Consider the following 27,029-nt stretch of genomic DNA (forward strand, 5'->3'; position numbering starts at 1 on the left):
TAACTCAAGTACCAAAGATATAGCAACTGACCAAACTGTTTTTGTGAGCCGTGAGTCAACCTGCAACATGTCAACAGTATATCAACCTGTCATACAACAGCCCGCTGCAATTGACTTACTGCAAGACAAGGAGGAAAATTACAGGTCAGTTGTGTCAAGCTGGAAAACATTTTATATACTAACCGAGCTAAGCAAACTGCCGAATGAATACCAAGTGGCTATTCTAAAAAATTGCGTAGGCGTGTAAGCAGTCAAAATCATTGAAACAAGCCCACAATATGAGGAAGATTCATCTAAATTGGACGATATTCTTACAATCTCACATGTATACTGTGTTGGAGAACGTAATGTCATCCATGATTGATATTTATTCAACTCTATGTCACAGACTGGAGGACAGTCATTTGAGGCATTTTATCTTGAGTTGCATCAAAAGGCTCTGAAATGCCAATTTGGTTATGTAGAGTCAGACCTCCTTCGTGACAAGATTGTTCTAGGCATCCGCGAAGACTGTACTAGAAAAAAGCTGGTAGCCTTCGGGAAAATCTTACAGTTGAAGAGGCTGTGAAAATCTACAGATCACAAGAATTGGCTGCCAGGGTGATGAAAGATATCAGCTCACAAGCACTCACCTCTGACTTGCCAACTACATGTAAATCAATCGAAGCCGTCTCCCGTTCATCACGACGACAAAAACCAGCTCATGTAGGTAAACCAAGTGGTGGCAAGTCAGACACATGTGGCTACTGTGCAAGGAATGCAACAAAGTTAGTCACTGGGTAAAGCTTTCAGATCAGCTATCTATTCCAAGCGAGTCAATTTGGTTGAAACAGAATCTGATGGCCCCGCAAAAAAACTCTGTTTTGCGAGGACCTCAAGATCGATAGTGTCCACAACCATCCAGGATGGTCAGCTACTATAGTGAAATTCAAGCTCGATTGTGGCGCAGATGCTTCAGTTATGAAAATTACGGAGCCCATGGTTTAGAGGATCAATCTGGACCAAGCCCGGTCTCGTCTTCGTGGTCCTGGAAATCACAGCAGTAACTGCTTAGGAACTTTTACAGAGTGCCTCAGATATGTCAGAAAATCTACCAATGAGACTATATATGTGATAGCTAACCAGAACATCAACCTACTCAGTAGGGAGGCCTGAAAAAACCTTGGGCTGCTAATGTGCAATGTGTACCAGGTTGAGACAGGCATAGAGGCAATATATCAGCAATACCCTACAGTCTTCAACGGACGAGGGTTTGTCAAGGACTACTCTCACGAAATAAGTCTCAAAGAAGATACCCGACTTATGTGTATATACACCGCCCGCTCTGTACCGCGGCCTCTGTTACCGAAGGTTAAAGATAAACTCCAGGAGATGGTAAAAATGGGCGTGATATCCCCGGTAAAGGAAGCCACGGAATGGTGTAGTGGAATGGTGCTGGTACCAAAACCAGATGAATCCGTGCGCATATGTGTGGATCTGTCCTACCTAAATCAATCAGTTAAACGAGAAATTTATCCAACTGCTTGTGTCGATGACAGCCTAGCCAAACTTGAACAGAGTAAGGTTTTTCTCGTCTGGATGCCAATTCTGGGTATCATCAAATCAACCTCACAAAACACTCTCGATTGCTGACCACTTTCCTTACACCGTCTGGTAGATATGCATTCAACAGACTGCCATTTAGAATTTCAGCCGCACCAGAGTTTTTTCAGCGATATATGAATGAGGTACTAAGTGATATCAAGGAGGTAATAATTCACATAGATGATATTCTGATCCATGCTGCTACTAGGGAAATCCATGACGACCATTTCAGGAAGGTTCTTGATCGTATCGCTCACTCAGGCATGACTCTCAATAGAAAAAATTGTCTATTCAGGCAGACATTGGTCAATTTTTTTAACATACCATAGATGGGGAGGGCATACACCCTGACACTGAGAAGACCAAGGCCATTTTAAAATTTCCTGAACCTCAGAACCAATTAGACATCAGACGCCTAAACGGTATGTTGAATCAGCTAATGAAGTTCATCCCTAATCTAGCGGAGCTCATGGCACCGATTCGTCAGTTACTTCAAGAGAACCAAGAGTGGGTCTGGGGCACGGCCCAGCAAAACGCATTCGCAAGACCAAAAGGAATACTAGCTTCTGACAAAGTTCTTGCTCCATATGACCCAAAACTCGAGACAGTATGTGCCACAAATTCGTGTAACAGCGAAGTAGGAGTGGCCTTGTTTCAGATACAAACTGATGGTACACATCGATCAGTCAGCTTTGGTTCAAGACTCTTGACGGAGGTTGAAGAGAGATATGCAGTCATTGATAAAGAGGCGCTGGCAGTAGCGTGGGGCTGTGAACGATTCAACCAGTGCTTACACGGGCTAATGTTCACTGTAGAGGTAGACTACAAGGCTCTAGTCACGCTGCTCAATTTGAGGAATCTTGCAGATATGCCGACCCGTGTTCTTCGATTTAGTTTTCATCTGATGAAGTATTCTCCCATAGTTACTTATGTTCTAGGGTCGAAACACCATGTAGCAGACTATCTATCGAGAACCAATGGAGCCCCGACTACTGTTAGCGAGGTGCAGTTCATTGATGAAGTGGAATACTTCAATAAGGTGTTCATACCAAAGCACTCATCTGTGAATCGCATACGAGATGCTCAAAATGATGACCCAATTCTGCGGAATGTAATAGAGTTCCGTCAGCCTACAAAAGTGAACATCCATCACTTACACCTTATTTTGATCATCAGGGCCATCTGACTGTAGATAAAGATGTGTTGCTCTATGATGGGAGACTTGTGATACCTGGCGGTCTTCAGCTGTAGGTGCTCAATCTTTTACATGAGGGCCATCAGGGCACAGCGAGATGTAGAGTGAGAGCAAGGAAAAATATATGGCTGCCAGGTTTGAGTGGCGACATAGAAGCGGTAGTTCGTCAATGCAACATCTGCCAACAAGTTCTTCCTACTCCAAGAGAGACACTGGCACCCAGCTCCTTTCCTGATCGCCCATAGGAGAGACTCGGGATAGATCTGTTTGATTTAGACGGGAAGGTCTACCTTCTGATTGTAGACTACTATATTAGTAGAGTAGACTACTTCGATTACTACTACTACTACAATATTAGTAGACTACTTGGATTGAGGTTTATGAAACCACGAAGAATCAGACTTCAGCTAACACAGTAGCCATATTAGACAAAGTCTTTGCGACACATGGGTTCTCAGACTATATAGAATCAGGCAATGGTCCTCAGTTTGCATCACATGGTTTTGAGCGATATGCAAAAGACAACAATTTTACATTCATTACCTCATCACCCCGCTACCCACGAGCTAACGGAATAGCTGAACCCGCAGTTGGCACCATGAAGCGCCTAGTGGTTAAAACAGGAGACCTCTCCACAGTTCTGCTGATTTATCGATCAACCCCTCTAGAGAATGGATCCTCTCCTTCACAGCTTCTGATGAGCCGACGCCTCAAAACGCGTACACCTATCCTTCAGGATCACCTTATGCCTGCTCTTGCCAATCAACAAAAGATTTGCAGCCGGGAGAAGGGCAGACGAAAGTATGCAGCAGAGCATTACAATAAACGTCATCAAGCTAACGACCTTCCAGAGGTGAAACCAGGTCAACAGGTATACATCCGGGATCAGAAAGCCACAGGAGTAGTCTTACGACAAGTAGCTCCTCGTTCCTACACTATAACCAATAGAGTAGACAACACAATATGCCGAAACAGATCAGCTCTCACTCCAATGACAGCCCCCTCAGATACTCAGATGAGCACACCAGCTAAACTACAGTGTAGACCAGTGGATATACCGAAAAAGGGGCAAGACATTCAGTCTCCAAACATTAACAGTAGACAGTGACGTGATCGCAAACCACCACCATATCTTGTAAAAAACTACCAAACATCCCTCGGATAGTCATGACATATATATTCTATGATGTACTTTTTGTACTGAGACAAATTCTGCTGATAATCATTTTCGTTGTATATTCTATCTTTTGCCGTACACACTTTAAGTTAACATTTGCTGCTTTTCTCAAATTCCAGAAGGGGAGATGTAGTGGAACTGGGCTGGCCTTACTCTAAGTGTTGTCTTTCCTTGCTTATGTTATGTTAAGTAGTTTTGCCCTTGACATCGGTGATCATTCTGGGCACAAGTTAACGCAATAAACTATGAATAAAACCGCAACTCTTCAATTTTACCTTTTGCCAAACGCAGTTATACTACACATTCAACACAACCAACTTACAAACTGTGTATATTACACAGCAGCCATTTTACTTCTAATATTGTATTTCTCCTATTGCAGGGGAGAGATATAAACATATAATCTTTTCCTTTCATTATTGTTGTTTGTTGTACATAATAACACCCAGTACATTACAGCTACCATTGCAGTTCTCCTATTGCACTGCAGTGCCATTTGACTGCTAATATTGCATTTCTCAACCAGCAGTATCCTACCCTTTTTTTCCAATACCACTTTCGTCGTGGGCTGTATGACAGGGGATTTTCTAGTTATTAAAATATTTAATTTATATTATAATTGATCTAAATGTTTGTTGTATAAATAATTAAAAAAAATCGTTATTTTTGTAGGAATATTGCAGTCTGCTACAAAACCATGTGATTACAAGGAAAATCATTAAAAAAACTCAAACCTGCTGCTTTTTTTGCCTAGAAATTCATGAGAGTTGGTACCTTTCTTTTAGGTGTCATGGCGCTGACTTCAATGACATAATAGTTGCGCCAGGAGGCTGACTTGCTGCTGTTCTCAGAGTCATCCTCAGCCTCTGCATTTAATTTTCTCATAACTTTATCGAAGACCGGTGCGCAGGCCTGCCAACCCAAGAGTGGGGCAATGCTTGAGATTTGGTTTTGGTGCAATTGATGTATCAATGATAGTATATATAAAATTGTGTAAATTGGGGCAAAAATCTCACGCATTTCTCACGCATTTTCATTCTTTCTTTGGGGTGATTGCGTGAGGCCGGAGCGCCATTTGCCGGTATTTGCCATTTGCGGTTCTCCAATGGTAGAGGACATAATGAGGAACAAAAGAGTATAGGGCATAGACCTATTAACTATGCAGTTATTATACTGTATAGTTAATTATAAGTCTATGGTATAAGGCAGTTCGTACTGGCAAAAGCTCGTTTCCTGGTACTTAGTTGACTCGCTGATTGCCGCGAGATATAAGATATTGGCCTGAGTAGTGAACCTACATGTAAGTTACCGTTGGAGTATCTGGAAACTATACAATAGGAACCTGTTATAATCTTTCAACAGAATCAGAATGAGTTATCTATCTATTTAGGGTATCTCCGGTGGCGTGATTAGCTTGTGTAGATAATTGTGTTTAATTTTAGGAAAATAGAGGAAAATGTTAAATAAATTGCGAAACTTTAATGCTTCAACAAAAAATAGATTTTCTATCGTGTTAGTATTTATAGTATTTATAGTATGCCGTAAGTTGTTGCACCTAGTAAAATATTGAGAGTTGGTTTGTGTGAACCGATGAATAGTAACTTTAAGATCCTGAGATTGGATTTTACTGAAGGTGCGCAATTCTTTCAGCTCCTGTCTGTGTTCAAGGAATTACCAGTTGCTACTTATCACTTTAAAGGAGATATAATTAATTCTACTAAAGCTATATATGTTCATATAAAAACCTTATGATTAATTTTCTCCAATAATCTATATAACTAAGTATTTTAGATCAGGATACCATATCTCTGACGCGTATCCATTATAGGCAAGCAAATACCAAATGAGCAGTTCACTTAGCTAAAGAGGAAGCGTCTTTGAAGGTCGAAAGGGGTGGCATTTAATTCCTGAACAGTATTGTTTATAAACCCAGTAAAGTCTAAAAATATAGCTTGATATGGTATGCCTAATATAGCAATCAATCAGCTGATAGTGTTATTGTATAAGGAAATGTTCGACTTATGTGGGAACTACATTTATTATTATATCTCCTAAAGAAAGTGTGCAGCAAACTTGTAGACAACCAGTTTTATCCTAAAATTCTCTCCTATACTAGTTGAGCACAATTGTAAATGTTCAGAGACATTCTCAAACAGTTTGAGGGAGTAGTTTGTTGTGAGGTAAAAGGGAATGCAGCCTTCTGTTGAGGATATAATTTATAGTTATCCATTTTGAATTTGCTTTCAGGGGTTCATAGGCCAAAGGTAAGACGGATTAGAGCCCACACTATCACTGACAAGGTAAGACTTTGTTGTATAAACCATAGTAAATAACCACAGTACCCTTTTGATGACATAAGCACAGCCCTTAGTCAAGGTGGCACATTTCATATAACACAACTGGAAACTTGAAGGACTATCTATTTTGCAAGATTTTTCCTTACTATTTCTTCACTGTAAGAGGCTAGATTTCTGTTAACAAGTTTGCCTTTGCTCAGTTATTCCCATTGCGTGCATGTCATATAGCTCACAATGACATCCATTTGGAAACACCTGGATGGAGAGATTATTGATTGTGGCTCATATATTTTATGCCTGGTTTGTTGTAGATTCACTATGTATCACTGGCCATACAACAAGCATCAGCTTGAGAATGACTATCATAGAATAGCATATCTATGGTTCAGTGCAGTACTTGCAACAAGTGATACCACAGGAGATGTATAACTCTCGAGCTAACATATCTCTGATCTATACTTTCTGATTTTTGATCTATACTGAAAAGATTTCTGATCTACACTTTCAAGCCTATCTTCTTGTTGAAACAGATTACATATACTCTGTCTTATATACCCACTGATAATAAGTTTCCATTATTTTCTATGTCTACTGTAACTGGGGATAACATACTTGGTGTTGTGCACGCACACCTATTGTTAGCCTGTCTTGACAAACTGTTATTTTTGCGAAGTTAGCCCTCCGCTGAGCAGGCGAGCGAAACAACAGCTTGTCACAAGACGCACTGCACCTGATGCATCAGCTGCACTTAAAGGGAGTTGTTCTCTTCCGTCTATTCGATTAAAGCATCAGACTTGTAAGGCTGGTGACATGCTTTCGGCACATTAGCATGACTTCGTGGAATTATCGATGGTAGTTGCATGAAACAGATATTGTGAGCCACAGATCCCAAAATCAAACGGGCTTACTTCGACAATTATTCTATATGCGAGTATAGTTCTGGGCTGCATAACATTTGTATTTACATGTTGTTTCTGCAAAAGACATAGATAGAACAAGAGCTGTTACTTCTTTATTACAATAGCTATTGTTCGGTCAATGTGTCCATGGAAGAAACCTTTCAAATTCTTCAAATTTATGGAGCCTTACAGTGCCCCGTGTTCCATGTTATCAAACCGAGTTGTTGAACTTGGGTTGCTGTTCAAAGAACTCAGGCTGGGTTTTTGATGAACTCAAGCTGTGTTACGCAAAACTAACTCGGGTTTGTAAAAAGAGAGCAAAGTGAGTAATTGGGGTGTCTCATTTACAGAACCGCATTTGCGCATTATATAATGTAATATATATGCGCATATTATATAAAATTTAATAATTAATTAATAATAATAATTTTACATATTTAAATTATATATATTGGCGATATTTGGGCATGTTTATTTATATAAATGTAAAAAGACAAAAACAATTGTAGAATGTAAAAAGCAAACTAAAAAACAATCTATGTGGGGGCTGGGCAACTTCTTTTTCAAATGAAAAAAAGTGTTCTCCTTCTAGAACCTGACAAGAAATTAAATGAACACCGGAAATGAACAAACAAAAATTATATCAAGGTCATTTAATGATGCACCAAAAAACTTCCATATAAAATTATAGCTACAACAATCATTAAAAATGAAATTATGAGAACAATTGAGTTGTTAGTTAGTAATCTTTTATTTGGCTGATAAAAAATAACAAAAAGCCTCTATTTGCAGGCATAAAATAAAATCAGGCATCAAATAAAATGAAAACTGTAAAAGTGTCCTGAATGCAAAATAGTAGTGAACAGTTCATGTTTAGTTTGAGATTACTTGTGTAAAAATTAAAAGAAAATTCACATGAGAAGATGACTTCAAAAAAGTAATGCAGGATAACTTATACGAAAATAAATTGATTGATACTATATACAAGGGTTCAGGTCTGAAGAATAGATCCTCTATGAGTATTGATGTGGCAAGATTGATTGTTATTAATAATTGGATGACTATATTATGGTCTGTATCATCTGTCTGTGTAAGTATCATTGATGTTTACTTATATGGTTTATCTGCAGTGGGTTAATTATGCTTTCAATTGAATCAGCCACTTTCATGTACAAATTCTAGTTGTTTAAAGTGAGTTGGATTATTGCCAACTCGGAAACGGTAACTCGGGTTTTCAACTTGCTTTCAATCAGATTTTCCCGGTTTGCAGAAAGCGAGTTCTTCAAAATTGGTTTATAACTCGATTTCCTGGTAAAAGCAATGTTTTAGTTTTACAGTACGTACATACATAGTTTAATTTCTATTAGCCAACGGGACCTGTCTGTGTAACATTGTTAATATAACCAGATCTACGGTTCAGCTACCGTAACACTAGTATATTTGTTGTAGCTGATTTTGTTCTAAATGAGCTATCTATCTTCAGTATTAGTATGAGTCCAAATCTTCTTATATATGGATAGTCTTCACTTCAGTTGTGTTTGTCGTTAGGTGCAGAGGACTCTGGTTAGCTGGTGCCATAGTGTTATTCACCGTCTATGTGAGTGTCGATGCCGATAGGTAAGAGGTAGTCTAGTGATGGTCAGGTTACGGTTCTACAACAAGGTTAATCCAACCTATAGTTCATGTACCGATGCCTCATATATACACTACTGTACGTACACCTCCAACCAGCCCTCTACAGTCTGGGTTGGGGTTAGAATAGCAGTCTAGACGTAAGATATTACGATACAATATACATGTTGTTCGATCAACTATTAGTATACAATTAAATGATGTTGCTTCCTTAGTTGCTCGACATAGAATGAATATAACTATTAAGCTACTTACCGTATATATGTATGAATGGACCTAATAGGAGTTGTATTCCTACTATAGTGTTGCTATGGATTGAGTAGATAAATCCCAACTCCACAATAAATGATAGGAATATTGTACATGTAAGCAATGATTGTTGTTGTATGGAGAATACTGCAAAAACAAGATACCGACAGGGAGTGCAGCCAGACCGCAGGATAAGCATATAATACGTACAAGCAGCAAGACACCCAAAGACATTAAAATATTCAAAAATTAGAAAATGTCAAAAGCAAATTAGGAACTTCAGATTTGGAAGAAATCAGTCATGGAAACTGTGTCAACACCAGATGGAGAACATGCCAAAGGGAAGTCGAAGCAATTAAACCTACCAAACACCATCATCAAAAAGCCATCAGAGAAACATTAGAGACGAGTCAAATGAGTCACATACAGATCTGCCACTCCTGTCAAACATGACCTAGACACCAGGAGTAAGTCACGAGCTCCACTCTACATGTCAACATTACGTGCACCAGCTGAAGACTTACGCAAACAAGATATCTTCACACGCCTGACAAAAAGCATTGAACCTTAACACTCAACCTACACCTACAGGCTAACCATCCCACATGCCAGACATCTATAAAAGAGAACAGCTCCAATGACTTAATATCTCTATCCCCATCTTTATCTCCGGCTCTAGCTTGAGCTCTGGCTCTCTCTCTCTCTCTCTCTCTCTCTCTCTCTCTCTCTCTCTCTCTTCCCGAGGGCCTCCTTGGACGCTTTCCCATCTGCCTGCTGAGGAGCCTCTCTCTTCTCTACCGATGGAGCCACTTTTCTTTCATCAGCTGAGCCTCCTCTATGCCACTATCTCAACTGCCGACACTCTCTACCTATGGCCTCTCACGACTCTCGGTTTAACTGTCAAAACTAACAGCTGTACAGGACTGATCAACAAGCATAGACAACGGTTCGAGTAAGGATGTAATTTTCATTAGCTATTCTAATTGTTTTGTCATTAATATTATTGTTTTAGAATTTTGTTAGTTGTGCATTTTAATTGTTCGACTTATAGAATAAAGAAGTAACTTGTACTGGTAAATATCAGCATTACTTACAATAGCTTAACATCTCCCTAGTACCTGAATCAATAATAATCAAATTAGTTCCCACAAGCTAAGCAAAAGTACACAAACTAAACATAGTCAAAATAGAATAATATGACAAGCAGATTCAACACTGATGTTGTGTGTGGATTCGAATTAGTTATTCGTAACACAATTTCTCCACAACCACACATAACATTGTTAAGATGCATACTTGTTTCTGTTAGTGGGAGATAATATATGCTGTAGGAATGTATTGTAACTGCTAAGTTTCTTACCTAACAACTAATCTTTTGACATTTACATGCGTGAGAACATGGCTAATATACAGCTATTTCAAAAACATGATTTTCCCCTATAACATATTGCACCTTATTTTTACAAATTCGAGTTTGTAAATATAACTCGGAATATGCAAACCCGGGGCACTCTAATCCGCCATAAAAAGCGATAAGTTCTAGTTTCACAGTACATACATACATAGTTTAATTTCTATTAACTAACGGGTGACTGTCGGGATACCATTGTTAATATAACCAGGACTACGGTTATGCTACCGTAATACCAGTTTATTGCACCTTAATTTTACAAACTTGAGTTTGTAAATACAACTCGGTTTATGCAAATCGGGGCACTCTGATCCAATGAACATATATATCACATACTCTGTTTTTTTGTACGCCTACTGATATTAATGAGTATCACATAGTTTTTTCGCATTACAAAATGTTGCTTTTGTGTGTTGAGACAAAATTGTGAATAGTTATCACATACTATGTATTGTTTCACACCTACTACTGTTTAGTAATAAGTTACCAACTGCTGCAGTAAGTACAACATACATACGGTAGTAGTTTTATGTAACAAAATAAAGGGAGCTCGTTTACTTTCAGAAACCTGTTAAACTTATTGTTTTGCCCAGTACAAGGGGCCAGGCACACATTTTTGGTTTAATTTCCAAACATTTTTTTAAAATTAGAAATCATAACAAGAATTATAATGTTCACTATAAGAAAAACAACAATCAATTAATACCATAAGACAATATTAGTAACAGTGAATTTCAATGCAGCTCACGTTTTTGTGGTGATAACATTTACATGTCTCTATAACAAATGGCGCTTCTGCTCTTACTCTGCTCTTCGGAATGCGGACCAATGGTAACTACCTATAGTGTGTGTCATTGTGTGATTGTATCTTGGCAACAACAAGCAAAATGGCGACCTCCATGAAAACTAATTTTTTTTCTCACAACTCTCATTTTTAACCAGTTATTATCATTTTCTGCGAATTTTGGGACAAAAAAATAAAGCGGTGTCATCAGTCACCTTAGGAATTTACGGTCTTGCTTAAGAATCTACGGCCTTGGACAATATACTAAACTTTTGATCATGAATTGCTGGTCCCTGTACAGTCCATTAATATTTTTTAGGTAAAAATACATCTAGTAGAAGTCATGAGTAGTGAGTTGCTGAATGAGAGAGCTAGTGGAAGTCATCAGTAGTGAGTTGCTGAATGAGAGAGCTAGTGGAAGTCATCAGTAGTGAGTTGCTGAATGAGAGAACTAGTGGAAGTCATGAGTAGTGAGTTGCTGAATGAGAGAGCTAGTGGAAGTCATGAGTAGTGAGTTGCTGAATGAGAGAGCTAGTGGAAGTCATGAGTAGTGAGTTGCTGAATGAGAGAGCTAGTGGAAGTCATGAGTAGTGAGTTGCTGAATGAGAGAGCTAGTGGAAGTCATGAGTAGTGAGTTGCTGAATGAGAGAGCTAGTGGAAGTCATGAGTAGTGAGTTGCTGAATGAGAGAGCTAGTGGAAGTCATGAGTAGTGAGTTGCTGAATGAGAGAGCTAGTGGAAGTCATGAGTAGTGAGTTGCTGAATGAGAGAGCTAGTGGAAGTCATGAGTAGTGAGTTGCTGAATGAGAGAGCTAGTGGAAGTCATGAGTAGTGAGTTGCTGAATGAGAGAGCTAGTGGAAGTCATGAGTAGTGAGTTGCTGAATGAGAGAGCTAGTGGAAGTCATGAGTAGTGAGTTGCTGAATGAGAGAACTAGTGGAAGTCATGAGTAGTGAGTTGCTGAATGAGAGAGCTAGTGGAAGTCATGAGTAGTGAGTTGCTGAATGAGAGAGCTAGTGGAAGTCATGAGTAGTGAGTTGCTGAATGAGAGAGCTAGTGGAAGTCATGAGTAGTGAGTTGCTGAATGAGAGAGCTAGTGGAAGTCATGAGTAGTGAGTTGCTGAATGAGAGAGCTAGTGGAAGTCATGAGTAGTGAGTTGCTGAATGAGAGAGCTAGTGGAAGTCATGAGTAGTGAGTTGCTGAATGAGAGAGCTAGTGGAAGTCATGAGTAGTGAGTTGCTGAATGAGAGAGCTAGTGGAAGTCATGAGTAGTGAGTTGCTGAATGAGAGAGCTAGTGGAAGTCATGAGTAGTGAGTTGCTGAATGAGAGAGCTAGTGGAAGTCATGAGTAGTGAGTTGCTGAATGAGAGAGCTAGTGGAAGTCATGAGTAGTGAGTTGCTGAATGAGGGAACTAGTGGAAGTCATGAGTAGTGAGTTGCTGAATGAGAGAGCTAGTGGAAGTCATGAGTAGTGAGTTGCTGAATGAGAGAGCTAGTGGAAGTCATGAGTAGTGAGTTGCTGAATGAGAGAGCTAGTGGAAGTCATGAGTAGTGAGTTGCTGAATGAGAGAACTAGTGGAAGTCATGAGTAGTGAGTTGCTGAATGAGAGAGCTAGTGGAAGTCATGAGTAGTGAGTTGCTGAATGAGAGAGCTAGTGGAAGTCATGAGTAGTAAGTTGCTGAACAAGAGTTTTTACCATTTTGCATGGGTTTATAATCTGTTGTTCTCCTCATGCTTTAATTGACTTACCACTCATGTCAGCGTCCTTTTTACAGCGAAGGTCTCTCCAGCTCTCAATATTGAGTCGCAGCTGTCATTCCATGTGACAACATGAAACCAACATGCAACGTTGGTGGTCTTATCTCCAATTTCTTCTATCATTGTTAATTTTGCTACTTTAGCAAATTATTTTTTATGTATTTTTTAAATGATCCACTGCATCAGTGACTACTAACAATTTATCGAATGATAATATCAATTACAATTAATTTATTACTTACGTATATTTATGAAGTTGAGAAAATATTCAAACTTGGCTAGCACTACGAATAAATTTCTTCATCACGGGCATGAACACTTAAGCAAGAATTGAACTTTTTATTTGTGTACAATTTTAGACAACCCGAATTTCAACAAAGCTGAGTTTGAAAAATGCTTATTGTAGATGCTTGAATATACGCAAGGAGAACAGCATATCCACTTTTATTAGTTATTGCACTGCATTCGCTATAATGGTGATTGCAACATTTTAAACAAATATCATTTGCCTGACATTGAAATAGCAAACTAGATGATATTATATAACATGTCTTTTATAACTTTTTGATGCTAATATAAATAAATGAGAACAACAATGGTAAACATTATGAAATGTTTCGGTATATTAAGGTATAAAGATCAAACCTAGAGACCAATTCAAGACATGACCAAATGTCAACAATGATATGGCAGAATAAGCGTCTGCATTTATCAAATTACAAAAGCAACTGCTGCATATCTTTAAAAATCTCTAAAAAAACCTTTGATGTTTTTGGAGAGCAAACAACTTTTACATAAAACTTTCAGTTTTTATGACACTCCAATAAATACTTCATGATACATGAATGGCCTCCTGTAACTAATGTACATGTAGTTTTTGTATTCCTAAAATTCAATTGCTCATTTGTTCAATGATATCACAATATTAAAAAAACCGGATTTGAAGCCAACTGTTATCTATATGCATTGTTTTATAAAGTGTTATAACACAATTATATTATATATATGTTATAAAGTGTTATAACATATATTATATATATGTTATAAAGTGTTATAACATATATTATATATATGTTATAACACTTTACATACAGACAACAGAACTTGAACTTTAAATACTCAATAATATTATTGTCTAAATACAACTTTGGCTCAAAACTAACATTATTTCAGATAAGTAAGCTAAATCAAAGAATATTTATAGAAATATCAAGGGCTGCGTTTTTTGCCTGTTTAACAAATTAGAAGAATCACTTTAGTTAGGCCCACTGTTCGTAGCAAAATCTGCTCTGAAGGAATTAATCTAAGAGTAACCTTGAAAGCTTATCTCATGTAAGTGCCGTAGTTAGAACAGGTCAAACAAAACCTATTATTACATGCTAATAACTGGGGTAAGATTTCAAGCACATGTAGTGGATAGAGCAAATTTATAAGCTGTTACATCATATGCATTTGCAGATTACAACACCTAATTTTGTTGCATCATATCTACATTTTGATTAATACACTTTTAGTACAAAATTATGCACTTGCGTGTTATCGGGGTGTTATATGGAGCCTGTTTAAGACTTTGTTATATACAGTGTTATCATTCCAGATTCGCTTTTTCATCTACGTAAATAAATCAAGAGTTGTCAAAACATGTATGCAGAGAAGACAACTACCATTAAAACAAGAGCGTTTTTGCTTTTCACTCTCAGTGTGCTTGGACGGCACAATTATTTTCTAGTTTTGTCATTTTGGATTTTGTAATTTTCAAAAAAATTTTGTCAACCGCTTGCGCTGTTTGGACCAACTAATATAATGATTCGGTTTTGCCTAGGTTCGTTCTGTAATTCGAATCGCAATAATCCATGCAAAGTATTTACGTATGCGAACAGGGCACACGTTAGAAACCGATTTGCTTTATTTGAGATTTATCTTCCCATCATTTTACATCGCGCAGTTGCAGCGGATATGGAATGACAGGAAACAACAGTCACATGACACCAACAAGCTAATAAAGTGGATGATCCTTACTATTAGACCGGTGTCTAGAAACTGGTCATCAGCAGCTTCGAACACACTTTCAGTTACAATGGCAAGCAACAGTCAAGGAGTTCAACAACTTTTACAGGCAGAAAAGGCCGCAGCTGAAAAAATATCTAGTGCTAGAAAAGGTATAGTTGCTAGAATTGTGGCTAGTTTACTACAATAAAACGTCTTCATTGTTCTGTTTTTAACATTGCTAACTTATTAAATTATCATTGACTCTGCATATGTCAAAATATTGACCTTAGACGCTAATGCTTTTACGTAATTTTTTTAAAGTTTGACCGTAACGTCTGATTTTGATACTACTTTTTCTTCAACTGTTAGCAGTCTGCATTTAAAATGTGTTTCATAAGTTTGTTTTCATGTTTGTAGATTGATGTGGTTTATCTTATTTTACAGCTAAAGCAAGAAGGCTAAAGCAAGCCAAAGAAGAAGCACAAGCAGAAATTGAAGCCTATAGAAAAGAAAGAGAAACTAATTTCAAACGATATGAAGAACAGGTGACTATTGTCCCATTTCATCGATGTGAGGAAACCTTTGCCATTTATTCATATTTTCCATTGTTTTAAGGCAGTCAATTTGAACTTAAAAATTCAAATGTACATATTAGAATGGCTTACATGTCATATTTGGCTGAGAATCAGAAATTAAAAGAGTCATATTCAGTCATTGGACTTTTGTGTGTTTTTGTTAAGTATCGAAAGTATCATAATCGTACCTCACTAACTTGATTGTTTGAGCTATTTAATAATAAGGTGGTTGCTAAGTAAGTAATAGGTTGCTCATAGCATGACAGCTACCTGTAACACAACAGATTGTGATGAATAGCCATTTTTATTAAATCTCCAATGCGCAGCTACTTGACGTTCACAAGCTCACCTAGTGAATATTTTCAGTTATTGCATAGGTAGACATGTTTTTAATGTTTGCTTGTGTTCACCTAAAGCCACGCCACTGATGACCATATGCCAAGCTGCTATAAAAGTTCAAGGAAATAACTGTACTTGACAGAGAAGCAAGATTATTTGTTTCATATCTTCTGCGATATTCTGACAGCAATCTCGTGCCAACCTTCACCTGTTAAGTGTATTTTGAGAAGGTTTCATTTGCAGTTCACCTACAAAAATTGGAGCAACTTTAAATTCTTGCCATCATCGTTCGCAACACATTGTGGTACTTGGGGCCTGAGACGTCCTTGTAAATGGCAGACAAGCTTTTCGCTGGTGCAACATTGAAAACAGACTACCTCGCTGTTTCAAATGTGCACATTCATTGTATGTTTAAAAAGCATTCAACATGAATATCGGAGAATAGTTGGTTCGCCACTTAACAGTTTCGGAGTCATTTTTCACAATTGAACACTTGATGTTGTGACAAAGCATTTTTTACAGCCATGTTTTTAAGTACAGCTCAAGCCTGGGTTCACTATATATGCAGGTGCTAGGGAGCAAAGATGATATGGCCTCTACCATAGATAAAAAGACCACACAAGAAATTGCCAACCTCGGTCATAGGGTCAATGAAAAACGGGAAGATGCTCTCAGCCGGTTGCTCGATATCGTATATAACATCGATGTGGCTGTCCACACCAACATGCAAGTGTAGGTGCTAGGTTTGGTTTTCATGAGCTATACCATCAGCTGATTAGATATTATAGATAACCTATGTAGTTGTACCATCAGCTGGTTGGATATCATAGATAACCCATGTAGTTGTACCATCAGCCGATTAGATATTATGGATAACCTGTGTAGTTGCACCATCAGCTGGTTAGATATTATAGATAACCTGTGTAGTTGTACCATCAGCTGGTTAGATATTATAGATAACCTTTGTAGTTGTACCATCAGCTGGTTAGATATTATAGATAACCTGTGTAGTTGTACCATCAGCTGGTTAGATATTATAGATAACCTGTGTAGTTGTACCATCAGCTGGTTAGATATTATGGATAACCTGTGTAGTTGCACCATCAGCTGGTTAGATATTATAGATAACCTGTGTAGTTGTACCATCAGCTGGTTAGATATTATAGATAACCTTTGTAGTTGTACCATCAGCTGGTTAGATATTATAGATAACCTATGTAGTTGTACCATCAGCTGGTTAGATATTATAGATAGCCTGTGTAGTTGTACCATCAGCCGGTTAGATATTATAGATAACCTATGTAGTCGTACCATCAGCTAGCTAGATATTATAGATAACCTATGTACATGTAGTTGTATCATCAGCTGGTTAGATATTATAGATAACCTGTGTAGTTGTACCATCAGCTGTTTAGATATTATAGATAACCTGTGTAGTTGTACCATCAGCTGTTTAGATATTATAGATAACCTGTGTAGTTGTACCATCAGCTGGTTAGATATTATGGATAACCTGTGTAGTTGCACCATCAGCTGGTTAGATATTATAGATAACCTTTGTAGTTGTACCATCAGCTGGTTAGATATTATAGATAACCTATGTAGTTGTACCATCAGCTGGTTAGATATTATAGATAACCTATGTAGTTGTACCATCAGCTGGTTAGATATTATAGATAACCTATGTAGTTGTACCATCAGCTGGTTAGATATTATAGATAACCTGTGTAGTTGTACTATCAATTGGTTAGATATTATAGATAACCTTTGTAGTCGTACCATCAGCTGGTTAGATATTATAGATAACCTATGTAGTTGTACCATCAGCTGGTTAGATATTATAGATAACCTGTGTAGTTGTCCCATCAATTGGTTAGAGTCACACATCTATTATAACACGTAGCATGTTCGCTCTCTATTTTCATTCCCATCACAGTAAGAAAAGACTGGTCAAACGGTATAACAGATCATATTTACATTTCCTGTTTTCTCTTGTATCTTTTGTTACCCTCTTGCTCATGCAAACTGGTTACAAGTTCAACTATTTATTAAGTTTCATTCTTGTTTTCACATTTTAAAAAGGAATGTTCTCTACCTTTTTTACATTAGTACTAAATTATTACTAAACTCAACCCAGCAGAACTTGTTTTTATGTTCATGTTGTTATTATTGTTGGTATAGATAAGTCATTATCCGCCTAGCCTCCCTTCGATATATTACCAGAGTAAAGGTCCGGCCACACGTAACGAATTATTCGTTCAATCTGACCGAATCCACGAATTTCACAGAATTCACAGATTTATTCTGCCGAATATCATAGATTCGTCTGAGCTGTGCATGCACACCGAATTCGTTAACGAAACGCTTTTAATTGGCTAACCAATTTTTTTTAGCGAGCACGGTTCTAGTAGCTTTGACAAGTGGTATAGTCCAAGACACGTACGACGACCCACAATAAAAGTATGACCGCGATATGACTTGATACATACGATGCAACGGCCTATATGCGCTATTGTTGGTTCTCTCTCGTTGGTTCACCATGACAGGAACTTCTCATCGTGTATCCAGAATTTTCTTTTAGATGTTTTAGAAGCTATGAATTATTTCTTTTTCAATAATAATAATTTCTTTTTATGCAGCAAAAGCTCCGTCGCAAAAACAGCCGCTATCTCTAGCGCATATAGGCAGCTGCATCGTATGTATCAAGTGATATCGCGGTGATACTTTTATTGTGTGTCGTCGTACGTGTCTTGGACTATATCACTTGTCAAAGCTACTAGAATCGTGCTCGCTAAAAAAATTGGTTAGCCAATTAACCGTGTTTCGGTAACAAATTCGGTGTGCATGCACAGCTCAGACGAATCTATGATATTCGGCAGAATAGATCTGTGAATTCTGTGAAATTCGTGGATTCGGTCAGATTGAACGAATAATTCGTTACGTGTGGCCGGACCTTAACCGTGGCCTCTTACATCATCAAAATGTCTGTTGGAGTTGTGAGACCCTTTAAGCCATATCTACTATACCATCTACCATACCTCTATCATGTATGAGATATGAGGGCTGTGGGGGCAACAATGGCCTAGTGCTCTAGAACTCCTGACCTCTAAACAGCAGGGTTGGGGTTAAATTCCCAGTAAAGCCCACTCATGTTGACAGGAATGATATCCAACATTAAATTTCTCTCTTCAACTGGCTGTCTCCAGTCGTCGAGGGTTCCTAGCCACGTGACTCACACATGTCCAGCCAATATCCCAGAGACATTATTTGTGAAATAGTAATTTTACAAACATGCATAGCCTCTCCTTGCAGGAAGCTAAGCATACATCATGCTTGATCTTTGCGGGGTTGCTCACTTTATTCTGTGGCATTTAATTCTATACTCTGCTATTTACATCTGCGCTGCACATGCTGAGACGTGACTAGATGTTTGAGTGTTCCATGGCTGTAGGGATGATGGTATCCATTACCCCACCCCATTAGCCTGTGGTCCATCATATTGAGATTCAACAAATAATCATCATCTGTTACAACTGATAAGAAAGCGCTAGCTTGTGTGTTTTCTATCTAGCTGTCCGCTTACTCCAACCAATTATTTTCTGCTGCTGTTTTTAGGAATGCAGTCTAGTGGAGTTGCCTCCTCATTGAGTCAAAGATGTATGCTGTGCAAATAGCAGGCAAGCTCTTCTTTCACCAAACCAATCTAAGTACCTGCTGGGTCACTTCTAGCCAAGTTCTCACCGCTGTTAACACTTTGAATGTCCTACTCGAATTGCATATATACCTAAATGGGCAATTACACCATTATTACTATTTTTGGTGGTTAATATACGCAAAACTATATTATTATTCTTGTGTTTTACTAAATGTTGTTGATTAGTCGCTCTGGTATGCATACTAGAGCGACCAGGTATGCATACCATAATACTTACTAAATATTCATTATTTCTATGAACCTTATTTGAGTTCATGTTTTACTTATCAGTGTTCATACTGAGTTTATCTTGTGTCGAGTTCTTCGAGCAGCGATGCACTATTCAACATAGCCATATACAAACCATTGAAATTCAATTCTTCAATCGTTAATTTAAATGAATTTATTTGAGACACATGATTAAGCTGTTCCAAAAAAATTGACAGAAAATTATAATTGAGTTAAGGTGATTCCTAAGATAAAGGAAGCTATCAGAAGATTCGGTACCTTACATGGTGGCATTTTACCATGGTGGCTCATATATCTTGTTTGGACAGCTTGAATACTTGAAGTGTTTTGCAAACAAAAAAAAGTTGCAGATAGCGCTGCCTACAAGACAGCGCTGCCTACAAGACAGCGCTGCCTACAAGACATCGCTGTCTACAAGACATCGCTGCCTACAAGACACCGCTGCCTACAAGACATCGCTACCACAAGACATCGCTGCCTACAAGACATCGCTGCCTACAAGACACCGCTGCCTACAAGACACCGCTGCCTACAAGACATCGCTGCCACAAGACATCGCTGCCACAAGACATCGCTGCCACAAGACATTTAGTTGGACAAGTAATCTTTACTATAATCTTCTTTACTATAGTAAGAGCCATGTTTGTCTGTTCGAATCCACACTGAGAATCCGCACTGAGAGTGTTAGGAAAAAGACTACACTGCATGGAAATGGGACCCGGAAAATCAGATTATCAGCCAAGCACGCTACCATCTACACCACTCGACCACCATTATACACCCCGGAACAATTGTGCGCGTACTTATTACACATGACGATCTCCTATGGTGCACAGGGCTCTCAGGCTACCGGTTGTTAATTGTCGGTAAAATAACTGCTAGCAACTATGGGTGGTATGTCTACGAGCCAAGCCAGAACTTTGCTTTGATGAAAGCTAATATGAAAACTGCAAACTATAGAACTATTATGGGTTTGACAATGTTGAATGCCTAAACCTACAAAAAGCATACATGCATTGCTAATAACATCATCTGACATAATTCGCGCCGCATAAGTCGCTGGAAATAAGGTAGCCATACTTCCTTTGGTAAAGTTTTAGCTTCTTTTAAAATAAATGCACGTGACCTCGAAGTGATGTGTTGCAATCAACTAATGCAAGGTGGGGGGGCAGAGTTGTCTTGAGTAATCCTAGAAAATCAAAGACCTAAAATGCTACAATCCGTTTGAAATTAACAACCTGATCCATTTTATCCAATCAACTCCCTGTTGCTTTTATTCTAAAATACATTGTATAAGTTGCATGAAATCAATATTTATTTACAAATCAACATTCAGAGAGAATCCCGAACTAATATAGAGCTGTCTGAAACACAAACATCTTGTGTATGTTAGCAAAGATCTAAGCAAGCTTGGCGCGACTGGGATTGGGTATGTTAGACCAGCCTGATGTGCCTAGGTTCTCATCACTCTCTTCAACAGGCATTCTGTTGAGCAGGGCTTGAGAGGCCTTCCTTTTTTCTTCTGCGATTCTCTCTTGTTCAAGTTGGTGTGCTTTCTTAATTGCCTCTATTCTGTCTCGCTGTGCCTTCTCTCGGCTGAAAATATGCGCAACTCGACCCATGTAAACAACTGACAACTGTACTACCCAAGGACACATGTATTCGCCTCATCTAACATTCGCATTTTCGCGGAGTCATCCTCTCGCGGAGATTTCATGAGCGAAACTAAACTATAACGATTGAGCGAAAATGCAAAATTAAATAGCTTTGTTTAATGATTGATATTCACAATAGAATCGTCATATTAGAAATGCAGGTAATTTTCATGCGAGGTTGGGCTCATTGGGCAATTTTTGCTACACTCATTACACCTAATAAACCGACTGAGCAGCGTGGCAAAACGAAGTAAAATAATAAGTTTTTTTGAAAAGCCGAGACAAATGAGGAAGATGATGATATCAGTTTAGTCACTGAATTTGTAACTGATGAGGATGAAAGTCTGGTAGAGAAAGTCATAAAATTGAATAATAATTATAGTAGCGTTGAATTTTATTACCAACCAAAAACAATAACAACCCTGAGCCATGGCCACAGCGTGCTAGAAATACTTGAGATATAATATCGGTACCACATCAGTCACGGCGGCAAGGACCTAGACGTCATTGATAGTCCAAGAAACAAATAGCAGCAAGCGATCAAATTGCATTATCGATCTCGCCGACACATTTCTACCTGCATTTCACAAATACAAACTAATCCGAAATTGAAAATTTTTTTCTTAGTAGTGAACTGGACCTGAGGAATCTAATTATGTCTGGTTCACTGCATTTATTTTCACATCACTATATTTTTGCACTCATCAGAGCCGCGAAATTAAGTTGCAGCGAAATTTTAGTCTGTATGCCACTCGCGAAACTAAATACTAGCGAAATATAAGTATCCTAGGGTATGTAAAGTTTAATGAGATCGTAACAGCTTGCTACTAAATGGTAGAGGACAAACATATCTCGCTACTGTGGCGCTCTCGGTACTGCGACACTCTCGCTACTATGATACTCTCTTTGCTACGACACTCTCACTACTATGACACTCTCACTACTATGACACTCTCACCACTATGACACTCTTACTACTATGAAACTCTTACTTCTATGACGCTTTTACTTCTATGACGCTCTTACTACTATGACACTCTTACTACTATGACACTCTTACTACTATGACACTCTTACTACTATGACACTCTCACACTCTGACAGTAGGACTATGTTGAATAAGATATAGGTACAGACAATAGGACCATGTTGAATAAGACACAGGTACAGACAATAGGACTATGTTGAATAAGATATAGGTACAGACAATAGGACCATGTTGAATAAGATATAGGTACAGACAATAGGACCATGTTGAATAAGATATAGGTACAGACAATAGGACCATGTTGAATAAGATATAGGAACAGACAATAGGACTATGTTGAATAAGATATAGGTACAGACAATAGGACCATGTCGAATAAGATATAGGTACAGACAATAGGACCATGTTGAATACGATATAGGTACAGACAATAGGAATATGTTGAATAAGATATAGGTACAGACAATAGGACCATGTTGAGAAAAATATAGGTAGAGACAATAGGACCATGTTGAATAAGATATAGGTACAGACAATAGGACCATGTTGAATAAGATATAGGTAGAGACAATAGGACCATGTTGAATAAGATATAGGAACAGACAATAGGACTATGTTGAATAAGATATAGGAACAGACAATAGGACCATGTTGAATAAGATATAAGTACAGACAATAGGACCATGTTGAATACGATATAGGTACAGACAATAGGAATATGTTGAATAAGATATAGGTACAGACAATAGGACCATGTTGAGAAAAATATAGGTAGAGACAATAGGACCATGTTGAATAAGATATAGGTACAGACAATAGGACCATGTTGAATAAGATATAGGTACAGACAATAGGACCATGTTGAATAAGATATAGGAACAGAGAATAGGACCATGTTGAATAAGATATAGGTACAGACAATAGGACCATGTTGAATAAGATATAGGAACAGACAATAGGACCATGTAGAATAAGATATAGGTACAGACAATAGGACTATGTTGAATAAGATATAGGTACAGACAATAGGACTATGTTGAATAAGATATAGGAACAGACAATAGGACTATGTTGAATAAGATATAGGTACAGACAATAGGACCATGTCGAATAAGATATAGGTACAGACAATAGGACCATGTTGAATAAGATATAGGTACAGACAATAGGACCATGTTGAATAAGATATAGGAACAGACAATAGGACTATGTTGCATAAGATATAGGAACAGACAATAGGATCACATTGAATAAGATATAGGTACAGACAATAGGACTATGTTGAATAAGATATAGGAACAGACAATAGGACCATGTTGAATAAGATATAGGAACAGACAATAGGACCATGTTGAATAAGATATAGGTACAGACAATAGGACCATGTTGAATAAGATATAGGTACAGACAATAGGACCATGTTGAATAAGATATAGGTACAGACAATAGGACCATGTTGAATAAGATATAGGTACAGACAATAGGACTATGTTGAATAAGATATAGGTACAGAGTACAGACAATAGGACTATGTTGAATAAGATATAGGTACAGACAATAGGACCATGTTGAATAAGATATAGGTACAGACAATAGGACTATGTTGAATAAGATATAGGAACAGACAATAGGACCATGTTGAATAAGACACAGGTACCGACAATAGAACCATGTTGAATAAGATATAGGAACAGACAATAGGACCATGTTGAATAAGATATAGGAACAGACAATAGGACCATGTTGAATAAGACACAGGTACCGACAATAGAACCATGTTGAATAAGATATATGAACAGACAATAGGACCATGTTGAATAAGATATAGGTACCGACAATAGAACCATGTTGAATAAGATATATGAACAGACAATAGGACCATGTTGAATAAGATATAGGTACCGACAATAGAACCATGTTGAATAAGATATAGGAACAGACAATAAGACCATGTTGAATAAGATATAAGTACAGACAATAGGACCATGTTGAATACGATATAGGTACAGACAATAGGAATATGTTGAATAAGATATAGGTACAGACAATAGGACTATGTTGAATAAGATATAGGAACAGACAATAGGACCATGTAGAATAAGATATAGGTACAGACAACAGGACCATGTTGAATAAGATATAGGCACAGACAATAGGACCATGTTGAATAAGATATAGGTACAGACAATAGGACCATGTTGAGAAAAATATAGGTAGAGACAATAGGACCATGTTGAATAAGATATAGGAACAGACAATAGGACTATGTTGCATAAGATATAGGAACAGACAATAGGATCACATTGAATAAGATATAGGTACAGACAATAGGACCATGTTGAATAAGATATAGGTACAGACAATAGGACCATGTTGAATAAGATATAGGTACAGACAATAGGACCATGTTGAATAAGATATAGGTACAAACAATAGGACCGTGTTGAATAAGATATAGGAACAGACAATAGGACCATGTTGAATAAGATATAGGTACAGACAATAGGACTATGTTGAATAAGATATAGGTACAGACAATAGGACTATGTTGAATAAGATATAGCTACAAACAATAGGACCGTGTTGAATAAGATATAGGAACAGACAATAGGACTATGTTGAATAAGATATAGCTACAGACAATAGGACTATGTTGAATAAGATATAGGTACAGACAATAGGACTATGTTGAATAAGATATAGGTACAGACAATAGGACCATGTTGAATAAGATATAGGTACAGACAATAGGACCATGTTGAATAAGATATAGGTACAAACAATAGGACCGTGTTGAATAAGATATAGGAACAGACAATAGGACCATGTTGAATAAGATATAGGTACAGACAATAGGACTATGTTGAATAAGATATAGGTACAGACAATAGGACTATGTTGAATAAGATATAGCTACAAACAATAGGACCGTGTTGAATAAGATATAGGAACAGACAATAGGACCATGTTGAATAAGATATAGCTACAGACAATAGGACTATGTTGAATAAGATATAGGTAGAGACAATAGGACCATGTTGAATAAGATATAGGAACAGACAATAGGACCATGTTGAATAAGATATAGCAACCAACAAAGAACGTGTTGCTCATCAAACTTACGCTTTCCGAGCGGCTTCTTGTTGTTTCTTGAGAGCAAGCCGCTTAGCTTCTTGCTCTTCTCGTAGTCGTCTTTCCTTTTCTTCCTGTTCCCTCTTTAGCCTTTCTTCAGCTCTGCAAAAGGAAAAAAGATTGGTCCAACATTTTTGAAAGTGCATGTAAAGAAAGAAATCAAATGAAGTAAATGGCTGTGAACTAGTCGTATGAATAACGACTATTGCCTTTAGCCTATCTTCTCACTCTTTTTCTGCTTTGATTCTGGCTGCTTCCTCTTCTTCACGCCTTCGTCTCTCCTCTTCTATTCTTAGCCTCTCAGCTTCCGCTTCTTCCGCTAGTCGTTTCCTCTCGGCTGCCTGGAGATCATTAACAGATCTGAACAGTGTTCTAGAACAATCCACTCGGTAGAGCCATGACGGCAAAGAATACCTTATGCTCAGTATAGATATGCTCATTCTACGAGTCAAGAGATCATTAACAGATCTGAACATTCAGTGTACGAGTCAAGCCAGTTTTGTTACTCACAAATATTTATGGAATGTTTCCTTGCAAAAGATGGCAACGGCACCTGCGAATGATGCGCAAGGAAATGCCAAGTGAGCTGTTCCACTTTAACCATTTTCTACACTTTGTTTGTTTCTATTTCGAAAGTGCGCTGCTAATCAAGACAAAAGTGTGCCAAAATAAAATTCGGCATAGAATCTCTTATCTTTTTTAACAAAGTGCCTGCATTAATCAGAAACACACGACGGTCTTTTGAAATGCTTATCACACTGTAACTCAACGTGTGCACAACTCCAAATCAGCAACTCAATGGGTGTACAACTCCAAATCCGCTCCATCTGCACTTTTGAAACAATGAATGCCACTTTCTAGCTGATCTGTATATGTTATCTGACCTTCTATTAGAAACTCGTCATATGTTAAACTATTCTCTATAGACATGTTCATCACAGACCTAAACTATACTCTATAGACATGTTCATCACAGACTTTAACTATTCTCTATAGACATGTTCATCACAGACTTTTACTATTCTCTATAGACATGCTCATCACAGACTTCAACTATTCTCTATAGACATGTTCATCACAGACTTCAACTATTCTCTATAGACATGTTCATCACAAACCTAAACTATTCTCCATAGACATGTTCATCACAGACTTTAACTATACTCTATAGACATGTTCATCACAGACTTCAACTATTCTCCATAGACATGTTCATCACAGACTTTAACTATTCTCCATAGACATGTTCATCACAGACTTTAACTATACTCTATAGACATGTTCATCACAGACTTTAACTATTCTCCATAGACATGTTCATCACAGACTTTAACTATACTCTATAGACATGTTCATCACAGACTTTAACTATTCTCCATAGACATGTTCATCACAGACTTTAACTATTCTCCATAGACATGT

The 27,029-nt window shown here is 37.8% G+C and overlaps 2 protein-coding genes across 2 annotated transcripts in view; one reads left to right on the forward strand and one right to left on the reverse strand.

The window, feature by feature from the left end:
• Positions 1-19,849, forward strand: part of LOC137398949 (calcium load-activated calcium channel-like) — a 61,200-nt gene extending 41,351 nt beyond the window's left edge. Inside the window, exons 6-7 of the mRNA XM_068085113.1 lie at positions 16,458-16,621; positions 19,505-19,849. Of these exons, the coding sequence (XP_067941214.1) occupies positions 16,458-16,621; positions 19,505-19,517 (177 nt within the window). The 3' untranslated portion in view covers positions 19,518-19,849. The remainder of the gene's footprint in view (positions 1-16,457; positions 16,622-19,504) is intronic.
• A 1,235-nt stretch (positions 19,850-21,084) lies between these two features.
• LOC137398210 (uncharacterized) overlaps positions 21,085-27,029 on the reverse strand; it is a 47,011-nt gene continuing 41,066 nt past the window's right edge. The window contains exons 15-17 of the mRNA XM_068084317.1: positions 25,836-25,948; positions 25,599-25,709; positions 21,085-21,428 (exon numbers count right to left, since the gene is read on the reverse strand). Of these exons, the coding sequence (XP_067940418.1) occupies positions 21,233-21,428; positions 25,599-25,709; positions 25,836-25,948 (420 nt within the window). The 3' untranslated portion in view covers positions 21,085-21,232. The remainder of the gene's footprint in view (positions 21,429-25,598; positions 25,710-25,835; positions 25,949-27,029) is intronic.

This window comes from Watersipora subatra, chromosome 6, assembly GCF_963576615.1.
Source record: "Watersipora subatra chromosome 6, tzWatSuba1.1, whole genome shotgun sequence".
Lineage (NCBI taxonomy): Eukaryota > Metazoa > Bryozoa > Gymnolaemata > Cheilostomatida > Watersiporidae > Watersipora > Watersipora subatra.